At 37.5% G+C, this 17,701-nt stretch overlaps 1 protein-coding gene across 2 annotated transcripts in view; it reads left to right on the top strand.

The window, feature by feature from the left end:
* HERC2 (HECT and RLD domain containing E3 ubiquitin protein ligase 2) overlaps positions 1-14,929 on the top strand; it is a 102,392-nt gene extending 87,463 nt beyond the window's left edge. For both annotated transcript variants that reach the window (XM_058019240.1, XM_058019241.1), the window contains exons 83-93: positions 415-554; positions 1,553-1,740; positions 2,403-2,600; positions 4,293-4,376; positions 8,331-8,472; positions 9,238-9,432; positions 9,530-9,642; positions 10,512-10,702; positions 12,419-12,524; positions 13,066-13,278; positions 13,926-14,929. In XM_058019240.1, coding sequence (XP_057875223.1) covers positions 415-554; positions 1,553-1,740; positions 2,403-2,600; positions 4,293-4,376; positions 8,331-8,472; positions 9,238-9,432; positions 9,530-9,642; positions 10,512-10,702; positions 12,419-12,524; positions 13,066-13,278; positions 13,926-14,198 — 1,843 coding nt within the window. In that variant the 3' untranslated portion in view covers positions 14,199-14,929. The remainder of the gene's footprint in view (positions 1-414; positions 555-1,552; positions 1,741-2,402; positions 2,601-4,292; positions 4,377-8,330; positions 8,473-9,237; positions 9,433-9,529; positions 9,643-10,511; positions 10,703-12,418; positions 12,525-13,065; positions 13,279-13,925) is intronic.
* The last annotated feature ends 2,772 nt before the right edge of the window (positions 14,930-17,701 follow it).

Genomic DNA, 17,701 nt, shown 5'->3' with positions numbered 1-17,701 from the left:
GCAAAATACCATCCCAACTTCCCTCAGCTACCTTGTTTGTATGACATTTAGGTATCCTTAAACTGTATGAAGTTCCAGTCTCTGAGATAGTAAATACACTGTTTTTGCAGATAAATGCTTCTAATACTTGACTCCTTTAAGAGTTAAAAATAAAGACCACCCCCTGGAAAAGTGATAAAAGGAACTAGAACTACCCAGATTAAGTAGAAACGTTGTATTGGAGCTATAAGAATCTGTACTGAGTCAGCAGAATCGCATCCATACAAAGTAGAGATGATTCATGTTGAATGTTTGGAGAATATTTTGGTATTGGACTTAATAAGTACATCTAAAGGTCAAATGTCAGACATAGCCTGTCATTACTTTTTTTCCACAGTTAAAACTCAGTTTTTAAATGTTTACTTCTCTGTGCAGGGGCAAGGGAGATTACCATCGCTTAGGCCATGGATCTGATGACCACGTTAGAAGACCACGCCAAGTGCAGGGACTGCAAGGAAAGAAAGTCATTGCAATTGCTACGGGGTCTTTGCACTGTGTTTGCTGCACTGAAGATGGTATAAAAATCCAATCATTTACTTAGTTCTTAGCACTGAATTTGAAAAAAATAAAACTTTGTCTTTTAGTCAACTCTTGGTAGGTTGTCCTTGCTAAAAATGCTGATTCTGTGTGCATGGACATATTTTGTATTTGCAGATGCTACATATTTCTTGAGCAGCAAGCATGACATTAAAGTGATCTCATAAAACTAAATTAGTGGAAATTAAAGAATTCAAGTTGCATAAGCACTGATCAAAGAAAAATAGAGAGCTCTGAAGGTGATTACAGAATGGTCAAGCAGTAGCATTGAATGGACTTGGCCTTTTTTTGGGTCCTATGGGTTTGTTGAAGTGTTTAAAGTACCAAATGAAGCACTGCACAAACAATATTGCTTCTTGTATAGCAGGTTTAGTTTGTGAATCTTCTTTGTAGGAGATTTGCTCCCACAATTAACAACTCTGCGCAATAACTGAGTGTTTTATAGGTGCTAGTGAAATATACAAGCTGAAAATGAATGTGAGTAATGAATATAGCTGCAGAAAATAAATGCCCAGGAATGAGGTTGTTACTTTTAAAGTTTCCCAATTATCTTGCAACAGTAAGCACCTATTTTAGTATCTTGTCTTGTAATGGAGTTTTTTATAGGATTTTTGTCTTTCACAAATTATTAAGCCTTTTTTTTATATTGGCTTTGATTTTGCTGTGAAACTGTCAAATAGAGGCTGTTCCTGATGTTCTGTTCCAGAGTATGGTGCTCTACCATCTCCTCCTATTCTGGACCAGAACCTTTCAGTTATATACAAACTATGAGGAAAGAAATGCATCTTATGCAGCTGCTCTGTAGAGACTGTGGATCTGACTGTGTCAATCAAGATTTACTTGCACTAGATAGTGGATTTCAGGATGGCCATCAGCCACAGAAATCTTGTTTACAGCCCAAGGCCTTATCTGGTCAAATAATTGATAAAAGGTTGTATATTAGCCTCTGGATAATAAATTATCTTTATTGGTTTAGGGGAAGTGTATACATGGGGAGATAATGATGAAGGGCAGCTTGGAGATGGAACAACTAATGCCATCCAAAGACCACGCCTGGTTGCTGCACTTCAGGGTAAAAAGATCAACAGAGTAGCCTGTGGCTCAGCACATACTTTGGCTTGGTCAACCAGTAAACCTGCTAATGCTGGCAAGCTGCCTACACAGGTAATGGTTTTGGCTTATTGAACTCAGATGTTAAGCATACTTAGTGTGCTTATTGCTGACCTTTCAGTAGATGTACTTCCTTTCCAAATCCTTGTATAAGCTCAGTGTGCTTTAGTTTGACTTCAGGTTTGAGCCAGTTACTTTGTTTTACTTCTGTATTTCCAAAGGATTCCATTTTTCTAAGCTGAAAAGGCCTCTTCATTCAGTTTTTAATCCAAATGTGGAACAGTAACTCAGTTTTAAAATTGGCAGGAATTTAGTTCTGCCTTGCAGCTATGAAAATGTTATGCCTTCCAAGGGAGTTCTTCGTTGCTTGCTTTATATTGAGAAGACTTGTTTTTTGAATATTCTGCATTTCAGCTATGCCTGGAAGTACTGATGACAGGATGTAAAATGTATTTGTTTATGTAGAAATTGTAAGATATGGAACACCACTTGTATTCTAGCCATCATATATATAAAATACTTGGTTCAGTTTAGATGGATACTATTAGTATCTTTTATAAACAACTGAACTCCATGAAGTTTTAACAGTGTGAATAAGCAAATATGTGAATTTCTAATACAAATTTACCTACAAATCTAAAGATTGTTGTTCTGTTGAATACAATAAAGTGTATAATAATTGTAATTAACATTTGGATATCATTGCCTTATCATAGGTTCCTATGGAGTACAATCATCTGCAGGAAATTCCCATCATTTCCTTAAGAAACAGGCTTCTGCTCCTGCATCACATTTCAGAACTCTTCTGTCCTTGCATTCCAATGTTTGATCTTGAAGGAAGACTTGACGAGACTGGTCAAGGACCCTCAGTTGGGTTTGACACATTACGGGGAATACTGATATCACAGGGAAAGGTATTGTGTCAAACTCTAAGGTAGAGGTTTGTAACTATAACAGAGAAGTGCTGTTTAAGCTGTTTCTGGAGAAAAAAGAGCTGTGTAGCTCAATTTGTTCTGTAAGTTGTGTATCAGATATTTGCAATCTGGCGATGCAAACTTCTTTCTTTGTGTTCATTCTTCGGTGTTTTTCTCAGTTCTTCATCATGGTGCTTTTGTGTGTTGATCTTGAAAATAGCTTTACACTGTAAATCTTCAGTTGGTAGTATAGCTGAATTCTTCTTGAGTATTAAATGGGCGATATCCTGGAAAAAATGTAAGATAGTAGACAATGATCAATTCACACCTGTTTGTATTTCAGTTATCAAGTTCAGGTGATATACTAGTTAAACCAAAGCTCTGTGCAGACACAAACTTGTTTTAGACTGAGCTAAAGGTGAAAATAGAATACCTAGGAGTTCAATTCCAAGTGGTAGTGAAAGGAGTTTTTAGTAGTTAAGTCAAGTCAGTCGTGAGAAAATGTAGATAACTGCTAAAATGCTTCAAAGCCACAACACTCATTCAGAACTTCAGACAGGATAAGCTATAAAAACCTGGTTTGCCTTCAGTATAATCATGAGGTTTGGGTCTGAATTTTTTCACTGTCACAATAATTCATCTAACTGAAAAAGAAAACATTATACAAACAGAGAGAATCTGCTGAGAGATATGTTTGAGAAGAGAATTGATGAAGTTTTCCCCTGCAGTGCTGTTCTGTGTCCTTAAATAAGACACATGGCCTGTAACTAGACGACTTAGTATATGTTGTCTCAGGGTCTCTTTCTCTAGACTCCAGTAAAATTGTGTAGTAGAACAACAAGGCTGTGTACATACTTCACAGACCAAGGGAAGTCATCAAAACCTAAACTAGAAAGGAAATTCTTGCTGTTCTGTTCATGAGACTTTTATTTGTTAATGCTATTAATTCTAAGTCCTTACATACATAATGTTATATATAAGTGTGTGCAGAAGGCACATTGATTTCAAGTCTGCAGAAATGCTTCAGATGTAAGAAAAAGAGGGATATCAGGCATAAATGCACCAGAAACATTCACGAGGCATCAGAGGTTGTGATGCCATATTCATATCTAGGCATTTAAATCAAGATTACCTTCAGAGATTCTAAATACTTCAAAATCATCTTAATCTTGCTTGAAATTGACTGCAAAGTTATATCCAAATATTTAGTGTGGGAAGCTTGGATACTTGAATTTGCTTTTTAAAAAAAATTATTTGTTGTTTATTTATTGCTTTCCATAGCAAGATGATCTCATATTTGGCTTTTTTGATTGCTGTTCTCTATGTTAATTAGCCTCTATATACCTACATTTTTCTGGTATGAACTAATTTATACTTGTACTCAGCAATACATTGGTTGCTTTATAATTGTATTTGGGTGCAGTGCAACCTTTCAAGCCATGGTTTAAAGTGATACAGATGGGATTTCTTTACTTTTTTAGCATCCCTGCTGTTTTAGACGTGATACAGATTAGCACAAATAATATGATCATTGACTTGCATCTTGCATCTTCATATTCTGGTGCTTTTTTATTTCCTGGGTTGAACTATGTGTTAATCTGCAGAATATGTGCAGGGTTTTGTACATTTGTACACTAATACAAAACTTGACTTCAGTTTTGCTATTTTCTGATTGTATTTTTTTTTTCTTAGGAGGCAGCTTTCAGAAAAGTTGTGCAAGCTACCATGGTGAGAGACCGTCAGCACGGGCCAGTTGTGGAGCTCAACAGGATACAGGTATCTTCAGCTGAAGTTCTGATTCACTCTCTGTGTGTTTAGCCCACAGTGCTGGGTTGGTCAGAGCCCTTTCTCTGTTTCAGCTGTTCGGTATCTGAATGCTAAAGAGTGGAATTTTTATCAGAGAATCAAGCAATAAAGAAGTGACTGCAGTTTTAAGGCTGCTTACATTCTTTTCAGTATGTTTTTATCCATACTGCAGTTGTTTGGGGAGAGGATGGCACTTGTTGAAATGTTAAGTGAATGATTTAGGCTCTTAAGGAGCAAAGTATGTCGTGCTTGATAAAGGACTGCCTTTTCAGACCTCACTACAGTTTAAGAGAGTAGTGATTCTGATGCTTTTCTTACCTTTCCAAATGCTCAGCTGAATGAAGGGTAAAAAAGGAGAAAAAACTGAAGGGTGAGGGAAAAAAAAGGGCAAGGAAAGAAAGCTCTTGAATATAATTAAAATCCAGCATGATAAACTCTTGTCCTTTGGTGGTCATCACATGTAGTCATATTGATTGCAGAAGTCTTTGATAGAAAAAGGCTTTTTTCTTTATCATTGATGTTAGAAAATGTAATGTTGTGCCTTAGGCCAGATGTGCCTTTTTTCCATAGATATTTCTGTAACATAGAATAGTAAAACACTGTTTTCATTTGAATGGGCTGCAGCCTGATCTTAAGAGTCTGCATGCATTTCTTTCCTGTTGTGGTGGATCCTTTTTTCTTTTTTTTTTTTTTTTCCCTTAATATGCGAAACCATTACCATTTGTGAGGTTAGAGTGGAGAAAATGTGAAAATTTAAACGTTATTTTTTGTTAGTGAACAGAAATATATCCTATTTTGGTTGGACCCTGTTTCTACTTCTTTACAATGTTCTGTGGACATGTTAAATTTCTTGTGCTAATGTTCTGTGACTGTGTTGCTCTAGTTTATTAGAATCTTAGAATTGCTGAGTCTTATTGAGTCCAACTGTATGAATTGGGAGCTTGAAGAGAGTAGCAGAGATTTTTGAAATTACTTTCTAAGTGTGTGAATTCAGAAAGTCCGATACATATTGATGGTATTTTAAGCAGGAAACTAGTGATGAGTAGGTTTTGGGATAGTTTCCTAGTGTCCTCCTTTGTTAATTGAGACAGGCTTTCCCTTGTATTTCAGTTTATTATTTAAATCTGTCTTGAACCCTAGGAAAGCATTGGCATCTTCCCTTCTTCATAGCTTCTAGGGGAAACAAAATATTGCTGTAACTGACTCTCTCAGTGTAGCCAAGTGAAGGCTAAAAAAGGTCATATTCATAATGTGCCCTGATTACACTGTACCAAATATGGCTTACAATTTCTTGAGTTAGCTTTTGCTCAGAATGAAAATGTGGATTCTGAAACTGTTTGATCCTTTAATTGAAGGTTCAAGGCTGCTTTGTGTAGTCTCAGAAAAGCTAAATGTCAGTGTTAAATCTTCCTTGCAGTTGTAAGTTGAAGTGCAGCTGGACTTTAAGATCCCTTGGTTTTCAGAAGACTCTTCTTGCAGTTTATAGATTATGTGGTGCAGTCAGTTCTCTTCATCTTCCTTGGTGTAAAAAAAACCAGATGAGTTTTTAATTTAAACTTGTTTTCCAGGTATTGACTTGTCTTTTACAATACTCTCCAGTGTCCCTTGCTGTTTAGTGGTTTCTTTGGAAATAGCAGAACTGAGCATAACAGCAGTGCAAACCCAAGCAAAGCAATACTCCTTTCTCCTGGGGTCCAGTGATACAGGGACCAGATTCCTTCAGGGTAGATCACATCCACCTTACATACTTCTTGGCCCTGGGTCTTTTCTGTTGGGAGCCTTGTAATGGTGGAACATGGTGGTTTTCTGTGGTTTTTCTGCTCTGGGTATGTGAGAAACAATGTGGTGGCTGTACTGTAACTTAACTGTGTGCCACCCTGGTGTTTCTGTAACATAAAATGCAGTGTTGATATTTTGTGCTTCTGGAAATGTGTGATACGGATAGTCAAAAACTAAGCCAGAAGTGAACTAACAGTTAAATGACTAGACAGGGTTGCAGTGCTCAGGTTTACTTACTCACCCTCTTACTTCAGATCAGATTTTCCTAGTGTTTAAAAAAGGATTTCTTCCTTCTCAAAAGGATGCAGATGTCAGCTATTAAGGAGAATGTCTACTTTCATGAATGTAGTATGGCAAAGAATCTCCTGGTTTAATGTTCTTCACTCTGAAGGGAGGAATGTGATATGTATGGATATATGAAGTACCACTTTGAGTTTCTTCCTCCTTACAAGGACTTCTTATGCAATGTAGGTTATAGGAATCTCACTAACAGGATAAATAAAAATGGTCTGATCTTAAAGTAGGCACAGCATATGAATAAATTAATGATTTATTCTTTTTGAGTGTTATTTCAAATTAAATAACATCCCTCCTTCCTGGTTATTGCCTCCTCCCTTATCAAATGTCCCTTTAAAGAACATTCATTTCATGACAGCCTTAATTTTTGTACACTGATCAGACTAAGGTTTTTTTATCTCCTTCTGTAGAATAGTCTTTTCTGTACTCTTCATGTTTTTATACTCTCATTTATTCTGTAGCATTTAAGTTTGAGCATAGAAAAATGGAACTCAGGGTACAAGTGAGAACAGTGTACTTTTGAAATTATTACAGTGATACTTCTCTACTGCTTCTGGTGATGTTGTGGCATCTTTGAATTGTGTTTCCTTCATAGATCTGTCTTAACATATATTCCTCTTCCTTAGCTGATTCCAACTCAGAAGCTGTCATCTTTTTGTAAACCTTTTTTGTTAGTGTCTCAGTGCATGACTTTGTGTACTAGATTGCTCTGGGGAGAGAATTCTTCTGGGTTGAAGAGTGTCTCATGGGATGGCCAGTATTTTTCGAGCTGCTTAAGATAAATAAAAAGTTTTTCAATTGAAAACTTCTTGGGAATACAAGTTTCGCAGAAATCCATTGAATTTAAACCAGCTGTTGATAGAGCATTTTACACATGAGGAGGATCTGGGTGTATCAGCCTTTCACTAAAACCTGAAAGAAATCTGGTAGTTGTTTCATCTGGAGCTGTCAGAAATACACAGCATGAGAACAACTGGATTTTGAGATGCACTGTAGCTTGTAGTGTGACTAAATACAGTGGGATAAGTTTCAGCTATTTCTGAATGAATTTTCTCACAGATACTGATGATCTGTGTGCATGTAGGAGTCCATTTGCAGTCAGAACAGGTTGAAAAGATAAATTGCAGAACACCAAATGGTGAAAAAAAAAAGCTTGTGTTTCTTCAGCTCTCTGTTCACTTTCCATTTCTTTCCTCTCAACAGTGATGAAATGATTTTTGTATTCTTACCCTCTTTGTGTGCATCTCTTGCAGCAAAATCCATGGGAATTTTCTTTCATGCCAATCTTAGGGATCTCCATCAAATATTAAAATACACTTTTTCTGTAAGAAAACATTATTTGTGTATCTATATACAGATGTATTTTAGTAGTATTTACTCTCTTTTAGAGGCTTCTAGTAAGTATCATAGATGCATATTTAGCTGTTACTATTAATGAATGTAAGAATAACACATTCAGTTTTCTGGCCAACAACCCAGTCTCTAATCTGTCTTGTGAGTGAAAAACTTACCCAGATTTGTCAGTTGAATCTGAGAGTAGAGATAGGATGAATTAACTAAATGGACTGAAATCAGAAAAACTTAATTAGCCAAGTAATCAGCTGTTTCTTTAGAAACAAGAGATGTCTTTATCATCAGACTTCATCTTTGCTATCCCTCTGTCTTCTTCCATTTTCCTTTAAAGCTGAACAGATATAGTGCTGATTAATGACAGATGAACAAAGAATGCTTGGAAATTCAAGATAAGGTGTTGGTGGCTGGGGGAACTGAAAATTCCTTATTTATCTTCACCGTCATGCCAGTTGAAATATGTCTTACAGTGGCTTTTATAATGTGCTTACTCAATAGGTAAAACGTTCCAGGAGTAAAGGAGGACTGGCTGGACCTGATGGTACAAAATCAGTCTTTGGACAGATGTGTGCTAAAATGAGCTCCTTTAGCCCTGATAGCCTTCTGCTTCCTCATCGTGTTTGGAAAGTCAAGTTTGTTGGTAAGAAAATTCTCAACACTCCACCGCTCCTACTTGGCACTTAACTTGACAGTTTTCTTGGGGCTTACTCTTTTGGAGAACCTGATAGAAGGAAGAAAGGGATCCAGAAAAACAGTGTGTGTGTGTGTGGGCAGAGGAAGGTGTTTAAAATGCTGGGAAGTAAAAAACCTTACAAATAAATTTTATAAAACCCCTCAAGATTAATGGAAGCGTGTCTGTAATTCTCTTCAGCTTCTTGGGCAGCTCTTCTGCTTACAACAAACATTCTGCAAAATATAAACCTAATTTTTCAGCTGTCTGAATTGGCAAATAATCCTGGCTAGCTAGTTTTACTGGTAGGGTAGTTTTTACAATTCACCTATCACTCTGAGCTTTTTAATAAAAAATACTTTTGATTGAAGAGTCATTCTATCTATTGTGTATGGGCTAAATAAAACATACCTACTTTAAAGTGCTACTCATGAAAAAGCAATACTATTTCTGTTCTGTTTTATTGTGATTAGCATATGGCATAAAATATTTTCTACACTCTGTTAAAACAGTATTTTTGGCATTGTGATATGTCATATAATCTAAATGACACGTTTTGCAGTGAACTGGAAGCATCAAATACAGAGCCAGACTTCTGGGTTTTCATATGAACAGATACAACAGTGTAGCTTTTAGTGAACTTTTGTTTACACAATTATCCCCAGAGAGGAAATAGGGTTTGTTTCAGTTATTTTTGAAAGAATATTTAACTTGTAGTCTTTTTTCCTCCCCAAGGTGAATCTGTGGATGATTGTGGTGGAGGTTATAGTGAATCAATAGCAGAAATGTGTGAAGAACTTCAGAATGGGCTGACCCCTCTGTTAATTGTGACTCCAAATGGAAGAGATGAATCTGGAGCAAACAGAGATTGTTTTCTGTTAAATCCTGCTGCCAAGTCACTCTTGCATATGAACATGTTTCGCTTTCTTGGTAATTTCTTAGCAATTTTGTGGCATTCTGTGTGCTTTATGTGCCGTCAGAATATTGGGAATCTAACAAAAGCAATGGACTGTGTTTAAACTTACAGGTGTACTTCTGGGCATTGCTATCCGGACGGGCAGCCCTCTGAGCCTCAACCTGGCTGAGCCAGTGTGGAAACAGCTTGCAGGAATGAACCTCACAATTGCTGATCTCAGTGAGGTGAGAGGAAGGTTCCTGGGTATATCCTATATAACTTAGAGAAGACAAGCAGACTCTGGCATGAATTTCTCAAGTGATTGGTTTCTGTGGTTTTTATGTCCTTGTATTTTGACTGGCCTTTTATATTTTGAGCCACTATAGAGGGGTGATGTGTACTGACTATTAAAACTGTAAATTAAGTTGTTCAAGAGTAGTTAAATAATCTGTTTGAATTCCAGAGCATTCTAAAATCTTCCTATGGGTTTGACTAGACGATCTTTGTGATTCAGTTCCTACTTCCCAGTAGACCTTTCTGTAGCTGTTACTGTCTGTTGTACCCAGATGCAATAACTGATTTGAAGTACAAGAAAGTGAGTTCAGTCTGTTACTAGTTTGTGCTCACATACTGAATTTCACAAGCTTTCAGTTTCTGCTTACCGAGCTTGGTAAATGTGGAATCAGACTTAGGTCTTCATTATGAAGAAAAGCTCCTTCTCAAATACTGTCATGTAGAAATGTACTTCCTATAAAAGCATTGAGTCATTTACTTGTCATTGAGGGGATTCCTTTTGTACCAAATCCAGTGCTGGGAGGGATGATTATGCTTTTAAGCTTTAAATCCATTTTCTTGTATGATACAGTTTCTTGGCAAATGCCCTCCAAAAAGATTGACATCTAGAATATGTGCACTCTCCCCCATCCAACATAATGAAGCTTTTTATAAAGTACTAGGCTATTTTATGGCTTTGAATTCAAGTTAAATGAATTGTGGTCAGACACTGGTCAAAGCTGTTGGTAAGTGACACATGATGCACTGCTGTTGGTATGCAAGAGATGCTGTTATATAGTGCTAGTAAACTGCCTTTAACTCGGGTTTCTTGCTTTCAAAGGTTGATAAAGATTTTATTCCTGGGCTTATGTACATTCGAGACAATGAAGCTACTTCAGAAGAATTTGAAGCTATGAGCCTCCCATTCACTGTGCCTAATGCAAGTGGTCAGGATATTCAGTTGAGTTCCAAGTACACCCATATTACACTGGATAACAGAGCAGAATATGTGAGGCTGGCAATAAACTACAGGTTTGTTGAATAAATCATTAAAATTACTGATATGAATATGCATTTTATTTAAAAAATATATATCAGCTTTTAAACAATGCTACTTTAGCCTGTTACATACAAGTATATAAATATTTTCATGGGATTACAGTGTTGATTTTCTGGTTTCACTTATTTTATCCAAGGAGAAGATTCTTAAACTTGATTTTTTGGAAGCAAAATAAACGAGCAGATGTGCCTCTAGATTTGTCCTGACTGAGCAGTTTTGACAGCCAATTTTATTGGTGGAGTAATGTCCCAGGTGTCTAATTCTTCTTCTAGAGTAATAGGCTTGATCAGTAAGCTCCTTGTGGAGAGAGCTTAGATCTAGTACTGCTGCATTCATACTTTTTCAAATCATCAACTGCAGTCAAGGGCAGTATCAGCTGAATTCTTACTCCAAGTTGGAATGTACAAACCAAAATGTTCATTCCTTGGGTGGGGCACTGATGCACATCCCTGGGTGCCCCACAGAGATCAGTGAGGTGCTCAGTGTTTGAGAAGACTGGCCTTTGGTTGCTTATGTGGCCAGGTAGCTTATCTAGATGAGTGCATCTCAGAAACAATCATAAGCATCTTGTCTCTGAAGCAGTGGGTCTAATGCCTACTGAAATATGTAAATTTAGGTAATTTGGATAAGAAATTGGTTCAGGCTTGTTTTATTCAATCCCCCATATTCCTCTTCTTTAGAGAATGCTTGAACAAGACTGTATCATCACTGTCTTATATGCTTGCTTATTAGTTCATAGTTACAGTGTCTGCCAGCAATTACAAATCACAGCCTTAGTTTTTCTTTTTTTTCCCACTTTAAGTAGTGGGAAAAATTCTTAGACCAGTTTCTGACAGAAAAGAGAGAGGTTTCATTTGGAGCTGATATTCCTTTGAAGAAATGTCTGCTCTCTTGCCAGTTGTGGCTGTCCCCAGAGGACCCAAGCATTTCTAAAGCATTTTACAGTTAAAAGCCCTTTTGGAGAAACATTTAAAGGTTAAGTATCAAGTTTTTTAATTATATGAATCTCTTGAGAGGGAAAACTAGCTCCTGAATAGAATCCATGTTGAAAAGTGGATGCAAAAGATCAAACTTGTCCCGACATCTTTGTTTATTTTGATGATGAGTAGCCTGAGGACAGCACTTGTAAGAGATGTCTCTGCTCTGGAGGGCTCTGTAAAACATCTCAGAAATTATTTGACTGGGTAAGAAAAAAGCAAAACACAAATCATGTGTGGCATCAGAAGTAGCAAAATGTTACTTATCTGTGTCTGTCTTGAAATAAAAAAACCTACTGTCCCCTCAGACATGCTATTTTAGTTCAGACCCTTTTTTGTTTTTATACTTTAAGATCTGTCTAGTGCTGAGAATGTTTGAAGTTAGAATTTCAAGATACAGGCGCTCTTTTTTTCAAGAGTATATTGTTCCAAATGGGATATTGTTTTGTTTTTGCCAAGTATAGCACATGAATAATGCTGGAAATAAAATATCTAAAACATTGGGAGATCTCTCCTCCATATTGAGCTTGCTGTGCAATAGGAATTGGTGTAGTAAATCAAGTATTGTGTAAAAAATGTTAATGTTCTTTGGTACATAGCTGGACATTTGAGGAGAATGGTTTAAGTTGCTTTGATAAGACAGTAAAGTAATTGATATAAATAATTGCTAGAAATGACATTCACAGAAGCTCTGAAAATGTTTCTTTACAGGCTTCATGAGTTTGATGAGCAAGTTGCAGCAGTTCGTGAGGGGATGGCCCGTGTTGTTCCAGTTCCTCTACTTTCACTCTTTACAGGCTATGAACTGGAAACTATGGTATCAATTTCTGCTTTGTTACTTCTGACAGATTAACTTGGAGTGATATTATTCATTCATTTGCTTTACTAATACAAACCCCACATTTCATGCTGTTTACAATGATTGCTGTGTGGTTGAAAACATCAGTTCAAGGGAAGACCAGAAAATGTTTAATTACCCTCTTGATGCTAGTAAAATTATTTTGACATAGCTGAGCAGTGATGTAATAATTCATTATAATTATTACAGGGAAGAAGCAAACAAGCAAAACCAAAAAAACCTCACGTGCCAGTCATCTCATTCCAGTGATCTAGAAAGTAAATTGGAGATACTTGTTCTAAGTTCAGGAGTATGAAAAATCTTCATTACTGTTGCCTGATGGGAAGATGTATATTTACTATTTTTGTACTAGGAGACTATGCATGGCATCTCAAAGATCTGCATGCTAGGTTTGTCAATGTAAAAGCTGATTAAATATTTTAAAGGAAGGCAGGGAACAAATCAGCTGTAATTGATTTGATCAGACTTGTATAGCCTATCACTGTATTTTATTTTTCAGGTATGTGGAAGCCCAGATATCCCACTTCATCTCCTGAAATCTGTAGCAACTTACAAAGGCATTGAACCAACAGCTTCCCTGATACAGTGGTTCTGGGAAGTGATGGAGTCCTTCTCCAACACGGAGCGATCGCTCTTCCTGCGTTTTGTGTGGGGCAGAACGAGGCTGCCCAGGACTATTGCAGACTTCAGGGGGAGGGACTTTGTTATTCAGGTAATTCAGGTATTGTTGTTGTGTAGGATGGGGAAGTTAAAAAGCTAGTAGTGGAGAAGTAGCAGCGTGACATAACAAAGGCCTGATTTCATTAAACTGTTCGGCAGCTTTACATTGTAGATTCAACAGTGCAACAGTTGAATGATGTCTGTGACAGTTATGTAATGTATAGAAATATTTCTTCTCTCTTGACTTGGACAAGTGGATATTCCTTTAATTTTCCAGCTGTTTGTTTCTGTGAATTTTGATAGTTTTCCACTGTCAGGCAGCTGTTTTTCCTGGCATTTATTTAGCATTTCATTCAGTTCAGTTAATAATTTCAGCTAAATTAAGACCACACAATCTTCAAATCACTTTTTGATACTGTCTGAAGTATTAGGGTCTTTTTTAGATTGCTCCCAACCCCGTATTCATAATCAAAGCAGCTCATAAATGTCTGGTTTTATTTATTGATTTGGTGGAGAGGAAAATGGATTTGGCCTCTTCATGGTTTTTTTAAGAAACTTCAGCATCAGAATCAAAAAATACCACAAGGTGCTAAAAAAAAAATCGCAGCTATTATTTCAATACTTATTTGTGTTTTGGACTGTGAACAAAAATCAAAAATACAGTGCTTTTTTTTTCTTTTTTTTTTTTTTTGTTAACAGGTATTGGATAAGTACAATCCTCCAGACCACTTCCTTCCTGAGTCATACACGTGCTTCTTTCTGTTGAAGCTGCCCAGGTATTCCTGTAAGCAGGTGCTGGAGGAGAAGCTCAAGTATGCCATCCACTTCTGCAAGTCCATCGACACGGATGACTACGCCCGCATTGCGCTGACGGGGGAGCCGGCGGCCGACGACAGCAGCGACGACTCTGATAATGAGGATGCAGATTCTTTTGCTTCAGATTCTACACAGGACTACTTAACAGGCCATTGAAAAGTAGGATAAGGAATAGTTGTTAAAAACACTGAGGCAAAATGCCAAAATGACAGTGAAGCCAAGGACAGTTTAGGTTTCAGAATAGAGACTATACAGTCAGAGGGATGGTAATCTTCTGAGCGTGGGGAAAGTGTGTTTGCTACTCACAGTAGGACTTAAGGATTACAGCTTAATCCATCAGCTTAAAATAAATGGCACAGTATATGGGCATTTAACATTTATTTTAAGAGCTGAAAATGGCCCCCCATAATGCTGCACTACATTTAGAACCTTTGTGTTTACTGAAGTGTTGTAAATGTTTATATAAATATGGTAGTGCAGCATCCAAAAGGCAGTGAAACCTTTAAATTGTGGGTGCAATAGGTTTTTTCATATTAAGTGTTGTGTTCTGTGCATCTTCTTGATTGTATATTGGAAATACTGTGCAACAACGGAATAGTATTATAAATATTTCAATTAACTTTACTAGAAGTTTGTTAAAAGTTTTTGAACATTGAACAAACATTATTCCTTGAAATTCTTCTATAGATAATTAAAAATGGCCAATAGTTTCACCTCCACCCCCTGGTTTGTATATTTTAGCTTATGCATTATTTATCTCAAATTTGATACCTTTCTGTGAACAGCATCATAATTCTTATCATGGAAAGTGTACTGTATATAATTGGTGCCATGTAAATGCAAAAGTTATAATTACCCTCTAAATAAAAGTTCTGCCACATTAAGAACCAGGATGTGTTTTTTTGTGGTAATGCAGCTCGGACATGGGATGAACATTGAAAGAGCTCTGCTAAGAAATGTTTCTGCAATGCACAGCCTTTGACCAAACTGCTCCACCAATAGTAGGTGCATTGCCAGAGAGATTTTGTGAGCTACAGTAAACTTGAGCAAGTCTAGATAACATCATAATTGTAGTGATTAGGTACACCTTGTTTATGCAGTTGTTCCCAAGGATGCTGTTGTCAGTAACGGTGAATTACTGGATGGTGAATGGTGAATTCTTGGATACTTGGGGAAGAAAATTGAGGAAGTGTAAGGGAGAGGTGTCATGAAGTACCTGAACATGAGGAGAAGAGTCTGATGATACTCATGTAACATCTTATCACTGAGAAAATTTAGTTACCTTATGACGCCTGGTCATGACACCTTGGAACAGGACACACAGATCATGGCCCATTCCTGACCACACAGTTTATGCACTAGTTTTTCAAAATGGAAGAAGATTAATGTGCCAAAGCACTAATATTTTACTTTAAAATCTATTAGTAGGTGATGTCATACCATTGCTTCTGTAATTATTAGGATAGGTATATGTGAGTATTCAACATTTTACAATTTAACATTTTACAATTATGAGTGGATTCATTATTTTTTAGTGAGTGCATTTGACTTCTGTTCCAACTAGATTAAATATTAACTGTGATCATGAACTAAGTTTTCATGAGACAGACTTGGTATTTCATTATAGGGTGAAACTACTGGTAGTCAGATGTCAGTGGTTTGAAATATGTTACCTTTAGAGTCCTCTGTTTAATGCTAAAGATCTTATGCAATAAATGCCCCTTTCCTGATCTTCTGTATCATCAGAGGTTCCAGAACTCAGGCCTGTGCTTGGTCCTCCAAATTTTCTCTGTCTGCTGCTGAAAAATGCTCTGTCTTTTTGAGTCTCTAAGATGCAAAACTCAAAAATCTTAAATCTCTTTTATCTTAGCTGCTGAATTTAATTTCTTCTGACGGTGAGGAGTGAAGAAGTAGTACAGAAGTGCTCATGTGGTTGTCTGCTGCCCCTCATCAGGCTAAAACCAGAGCCCTGTAGGCATCCAGCCCAATCAAAGAGATTCTGTAGCCAGCTTTTCAGGAGAGGGGATGAATGAGTCATGCCCAAATCTCAGTACAAGATCTTTGACCAAGTTCAATTGCCATTCTTGAATTTCAAGCCCCGTTTCAGAAGCATATGGACTACTGTAACATGGAGTTTATAACTTGCTGTAGGAAAAGAAAAACAATGTCAGGGTTTTCTATCCAAGAAAAGCAAATAGAAGCATGCTTTAGGAAAGGAATCTGTATGCATTGCTGCATTAAATATTGTATTGTTGCATACAGTTGCATTGAACTGTAAAAGAAGTTTCTTAGGCCTTTGCTTTGCCATCCTAACCGAAGAGTGTCAAGCAACTTTTACACTGTGATGCTTGTGACCTGTGGCCTGACTTACAGCATTTCATAGATTATCAGGTTGGAAGGGGCTTCAAGAGTCATCTGTTCCAGCCTTTATTGGCAAAAGCACAGTTTAGACAAGACAGTTCAGCATTCTGTCCAGCTGAGTCTTAAAAGTGTCCGTGCTGGGGAAGTCTGCCACCTCCCTGGTGAGATTATGCTGTGAAATTTTTTTCTCTTCTAATAATAATCTCAAGAATAATTTGTACCATTATCCCTTTTCCATGTCACTCCTTGTAAAAGAAGGAGTCTCTATCTTTGTAAGCACCCTTTCTGTACTGAAACATGTTGATAGGGTCTCCAGGCTGAACAAACCCAGTTCTTACAGCCTTTCCTCACATGACAGGCCTTCCAATCCTCTGGTCCCCTTTGTGGTCCTTCTCTGGATCCTCTGCAGCCTGTATGCATCTTTTTGCACAGTAGGAACTAAAACAGTGCAGTGTTCCAGGTGTGGCCTTGTAAGTGCCAAGTGGGATAAAGACTACTTTTATCAGTGCTGGTGACTCCATGTTGATGTAAGCCAGTATCTGCTTGGGTTTCTTTGCTGCAGCAGCACACAATATGTTCATTCATATTGAGCAGGCAATGTCCACCACGTGCCACACACCAAGCAAGCCAGTGAATGTGTTGTGAAAGGTGAGCAGGTTTGTCAAGCATGATTTATCCTTCATGAATCCCTGCTTGCTTTTCCCGGTCATGGGCTTCATCTGAGTTGTGATAGCCCCCCAGGAGGATTTGTTCCATTATTTCCCCAGGGACTTAAGTAAGTCTGATGAGCCTGGAACTTCCTGGATCATCCTTTAAGACCTTATTTTACATGTTAGTCACATTAGCCTTCTCGCTGCCTTCTGGGATATCCCCTGATCTCCACAGTTCTCCAAGGTTGTGGAAAGCCAAAAATTATGTCAGCCAGCTCTCTCAAACACTCTCAGGTGGATAATGTCAGGACCCATCAATTTGTAGGGGTTGAGCTCCTGCAGCAGCTCACATACCAACTCCTTCTTCACTGATGGTGAGCCTATGTTTGCATCAACCTGGATTTTTGTTCCAAAGGCCAGAGGCCTAACAGTGCTGGTAAAGACCAAGGTGAAGAAAGTGTTGAGAACTTCTGCCTTTAAAGCATTGCTGGTGACTAATTCACCTTTCCTGTTGCACAGCAAGTCCATGTTTTCCTTCTGTTTTTACTGGTTGTTTACGTACCTGAAGAAACCTATTCTGTGTTTTTCTTTTTTTTTTTTTTTTTTTTTTTTTTTTGCGTCTCTGGCCAATTTCAATTCTAGCTGAGC

The sequence above is a fragment of the Melospiza georgiana genome, chromosome 2, assembly GCF_028018845.1.
Source record: "Melospiza georgiana isolate bMelGeo1 chromosome 2, bMelGeo1.pri, whole genome shotgun sequence".
Classification (NCBI taxonomy): domain Eukaryota; kingdom Metazoa; phylum Chordata; class Aves; order Passeriformes; family Passerellidae; genus Melospiza; species Melospiza georgiana.
This window is presented reverse-complemented; position numbering and strand designations above follow the sequence as displayed.